The sequence below is a fragment of the Phaethon lepturus genome, unplaced genomic scaffold, assembly GCF_000687285.1.
Source record: "Phaethon lepturus isolate BGI_N335 unplaced genomic scaffold, ASM68728v1 scaffold501, whole genome shotgun sequence".
Classification (NCBI taxonomy): Eukaryota; Metazoa; Chordata; class Aves; order Phaethontiformes; family Phaethontidae; genus Phaethon; species Phaethon lepturus.
Window position 1 is genome coordinate 109737 of NW_010515296.1, and position 5132 is coordinate 114868.

At 37.7% G+C, this 5132-nt stretch overlaps 1 protein-coding gene across 1 annotated transcript in view; it reads right to left on the minus strand.

Annotated features, from left to right (window-relative positions):
• The window catches only part of LOC104627373 (ras-related protein Rab-18), a gene marked incomplete at its 5' end in the record, with an annotated part of 12360 nt that extends 9226 nt beyond the window's left edge, over window positions 1-3134 (minus strand). Inside the window, one exon of the mRNA XM_010295570.1 lies at window positions 3014-3134. Within this exon, the coding sequence (XP_010293872.1) occupies window positions 3014-3134 (121 nt within the window). The remainder of the gene's footprint in view (window positions 1-3013) is intronic.
• Between the last annotated feature and the right edge of the window lie 1998 nt (window positions 3135-5132).

The window sequence follows — 5132 nt, forward strand, 5'->3', positions numbered from 1 at the left end:
CATTGCTCAGCCAGGATGTCCAACAGCTTGCAGCACATTCTTTTATCCATTAGTCTGACATCAAAACCTGTAACTGTAGACATTAATAGTCTATCAGATACTTAACAAATCAAAAGTGTGTCATAGTAGTTTCAAGAAAGAAAACATTTTCCTTAGGGCAAATGCATTAGGTGTATTTTGAAGCCACAGTATCCTTCTCCCATTCAGTAAACAGATTCAGCATCTTGTGCCTGCACAGTTCTGCAATTTTCATTTCATGGAAAGTGCATATACACCTTCATGTTAGCCTTGCTGCTGGCTTAAAATTAAAAGATAATGCTTTCAATTCTGCATGAGTAATGCAAGTAAATTAAGAAACTAAAATAGGCAATAAATCCCATGTTTTTTAGACTGACTACTGAAAAGCAAAAGGATGAAAATGAACTAATAGCACACCAAAATAGAACCTTTCAAGTGATCAAGACATGGGAAATAATTCTAGTAAACCAAGGAGCTCAACACATACAAAAGCCAGTTAACAAAAAGAAATCTTTAAGTAACTAGGTTTTTGATTATCAGTCATAAAAGATGACAAGTAGAAAAAACACAGGGCTCAAGAAAATCTTGTTACATTGAACAAACAAGGTACTTACGTTCCCTGAATACTTCAGTGAAATACAGACATGTTTGTGCAACAGGTGTCAGTTCTGAGCTTGCAAGAATGATGTTTCTACCCTTGACAACCGAAAGCTGACAGTGCTTTCCACCATGCCTTAGAAGGCAGCCAGAAACAAGACAGCACTACCAGATTGTAGTCCAGTGTGTTGACACCTACCACCTCAGCCAAATGGACTCAGAGCTACACAGTAACATAATATGGACTTATATTCTGCAAGGAATAGCTCTGCCACCTTCATGCTGCTCTCACTATTAGGTAAGTATGCCACGCTGTATTTACAGGAAGCACAAAATCAGCGAGAGTGTATTATTTGTGTTGTAGGTAACTGACAAGTTGGACAGTTTAGAGTTGGAAGACTTCATGTGCAAGGAAGCCTAAAAAGTTAAGAGACACCAAGACACCAGATCTGTGCCATACATTACTTCACTTATGAAGTACAGATTGCACTGAACACTTATCTAGAATCTCTCACACAAAGAGCAAGCAAGTAAAGACAAGCACAAGCAATAAGGACAACAGAAAATACTGGGGTATATATAGTCTGGTAAGATCCATGTGATGAAGCCTGGCGAACAAGTTAGCCTCAAGAGAATGCAAGGAGGACAGGCTTGACTTTTCCTGCCAAATGATCATGTCCATTCCAAATTAGTATATTTGTTTCAGAACTCAAACACAGTTTGAAGTAAGACTCACACTCAATACTCTTCCTCCTTTTCCACATCAGAAACCAAGCAGGGTAGGACCTGCCAGTAGATCCTCCTACTTGGCAGGGTAGGATCTGCCAGTAGTAAACCTTGAGTTGTTGCTATTTAACAGCCAACAATTAGCTACCACACATGCTGTTGTGCTAATTTGAACAAATCCCAGAGAGGAAGAATTACTTCAGAAAATAATTCCTTAGTTTCTCAAACATTACACTGATGTCAGTTTTTGACATTGGTATAGAATATTATGTATAAACAGCACAATGAAAAACACAAACAATAAAGATGCCCACACTGAGACCAAACTAGTCTATTGGTATCCAAAACATCACGAAAGCTAAAGTAGCTATTCTGCACTGACCTCCTGGCCCACATGGTTGACATACCAAGAAAGCAGCATGATTTGAAGTATATACAGTGCCAAAACTATTTAGATTAGAATACAAGATTGCCATCTTCACCACCTGGTCTGTTCCATTCCTGTTTCCTTCCACCCTATCCTCCCTCATGAGCTGAGGTAGGGCTACTTGCACAAGTTTATTTTTCACAAGCAATGAAATGAACAAAAAAAGACCATCTTCCTCCCCTCAGCTGCTCAGTGCTTCACATGAAACTATACTCCTGTATCTTATTAAGATTTATTGACTTCTTACCAAATTAGACAGAGATAGCTTTGTTTACCAACAGTTGAACTCAAAGAAAAAATTTGATATAAGTCCTCAGGCAGAACTCTTCCTACAAAGAAAGTGAAAAATGCAATTGAAATGCATTGTGTGGAAAAGTCATCTCTATTTTCCATTACTTCAGTTATTAATTTAGCACAGAGCTGCCTCACATTCTTCAAAGTTTCATTTTGCTTTTTGCTTCCTTTGACAATCATCTATGTAGTCTACCCTGCATTCTGGGTCACTCTCCTCCAGCTCAACTGACTTCACTGTTGGTAGGTATCATACCAACATAGCAATGATACACCACTGCTTTTTTTCCCAAGCTCTAGATTCTTGGCTCTCTTCCATTTTTCACAAGAGTCTAGCTGCCAAGGAACCGATTACTAAGAAGAGAAAAAGCCACTCTGTCATTTCCTCCCTACAGAGGAGAAGTCACAGAGCCCAGTACATTCTAAGATTGTCAGGAGTTGCAAGAGCTAACATCCTACTACTTAAGGGAGTCTTAAGTCTTCTTAAGATAGCTACCAAGTATTGTATTGCATAGAACACAACTTCTGGACAAAAATGTTACTACAGAAACAACTTGATAGCTACATTGCACAGATAAATTAGTAGGAGACGTAACAGCAGCTCTTACATTTCCATTTTAGCCTGAAATGCCAGCAAACGGTGAACTGTGTGTTCCACTAGAGCTTTACACTGCCTATACCTATGGATTTCATCTTCATGGTGAAGGGTGACATTTACATCTGTTTTCCTAGCCAAGGATATATTTTTGCATAAAAGTGCACAACTACAGGCCAGTACAGTCAGTGCTCTATACCAGTAAGTGCTGCATGCTAAAACTGTGTACACATCATTCTTTCCTTACAGAGAAACAGACAGGGCTGAACTTCACGACCGGTTAGGCAAGTCTGAACAAACTACAATTTTGTACTGAAGTTGGTATAAATTTTTCTAACATAGCATCAGCACACACTTACCAATTGTTGCTGCAAGTTCCGGGTCAAATGTATCATCTGTAAACCGCAGCAGAAGGCTGATAGGAAGGGAAGAAAAATAAGAGTTTCTATTATTGCAGCATATCCGTAGCTTGCCAGAAGCCTATAAATTACAAAACTAAAAAGTAACAGCAAGATCACACAGCTAAATAAAAACACATCTCATTTTTCCGTAATTTCTCGTCTACAAAAAACAAAGAAGGCAACACAAAAATAATACTGTAGACATGCTCTGCTAGAAGAGCCCTCTGCATCTATTGATGAGTATGTCTCTTCATTTTCAAAGTACCACACAAGTTGTCAAAGCAGTTGCCTGAACAGTCACATGGTTTGCTTCTCAAAGTATTTTACTTCTATCTTACTTTCATACTGAATTCTGGGAAAACAAAAATAGAGTAAGATTTTTTTTGTTTCATATTGCCTCACACAGTAATAATAATATTGCTGACTTGGAATTTTCTTCTCAAGCTTTTCACCCCAGAAATAAGTTCTTGAATTGGGCACACAGCAGAACAGTAAGGACTACACCCATCAGAAATAAAGACACAGAAGTTTAGGATTAGAATTAGCTCACCATTGTTTTACAATTTTGTATCTTTTTGTATATAAGGACTTTCACACACACAACATTTCCCCCTATCCTGATGGATATGTTTCCTACCAATAGAAGAACAGCTATTACCAGCACATCACCCTATAGTAGTAGGGTCCTGCAAGGTGCCCATAATGCCACTGTACTTGTGTCAAATGTAAATATTTCATCAAGAGACAAAGATTCTTGGTATACAGTTTTTAAAATCACTAGTCTAATGCATCTGTGGCAAGTGTATATTACCATGCGGCAGACAGCTGTTTGCTATGACTGACAGCAACTATTCATTTCCAGGCTAGAGAAACAAAACAAAGTCCTATTTATTTTTGGTCTTCCCCCCTCCCCATTTTTTTCTCCTCTCTTCACTTTTTGCATGTTAATTTAGCAGTCAAGTTCTATTTAGCATTTGGACACAGCCCTTCACTGACAGAAAAATGCCTACTGGAATTCCTTTACTTCAATAAGGCTGGGTGATAAACCTGAAGTTAACCATAGACCAACCTTTTTTTCCTTACTCCATAACCCCAAAACCAAATGGTAGCTTTATTTACCAGAGTAATTAAAATGGGGGAAAAAAAAAAATAATTGGCAGCATATCAGTTTTTACTGGGACCTTCAGATGGTTGTATCAGGATGCTATTTAAAAGCAGCTATTTTTAGTTACAAACAAAACTAGTTTCACTCAAAACAGACAAAATATGGAACCCTCATACTGCCACTAGAATAAAAACATCAGTTTACCAGTCTTGAGTGCTAAGCCCAGCCAAATTCTACTTTCTCCACCTTTCTTTCATATGCAGATATCCTGTTTTACAAAGTACAGCACACCCAGGGACCAGCTTTAAGATAGCATTCGGTTCAGAAGTCAGGACTCAAATCATTTACTACACCATGCTAATGCAAGTTCAGCATCTAACTTTTCCTAGTCAAGTAATAGGTAAGTGACACAAATTTGGGAATACTTCAGTATTAAGTTCCTGTACCTGAACAACTGTGGTGTTACTCTTTCATAGCAGTTTTATTTCCTCTATATAAAGTCCCTTTTAACAACTTTTTTGATGTGAACAGATGAGCATACAAGTAGAAATACAAAAACATCATGCACACTATCCATCTCAGGAAAAATTCTTCCATATGGCCACATATAAAACAGATGACCTCAACTGAAAGAAATTTGCTCAGATCATGTCTGTCACCAGAGGCCTACTGTACTAGATAATCAATTCAGAAGCTAACTCAAAGGAGTGACTGATGGATTTTTAAAAATAAGGTGTTGGGTTTTTTCTAATTAGCAATTTATATGTTATTTAGGGTCATGGTAGAAGACTCAGATTACTGCCATAAAAACATCAGATCTAACATGACTAGTGTGGTACATTCCCAGATGCCCTCCTGCATTTATATCCCACTTTCTTTATTAAAATCTATGGCACTAACAAAAATGGTAAATAAAAAAATATTCGAAAACAAAAAAGGTAGCTTAGACAAAAACCATGAAAATAATGGGGG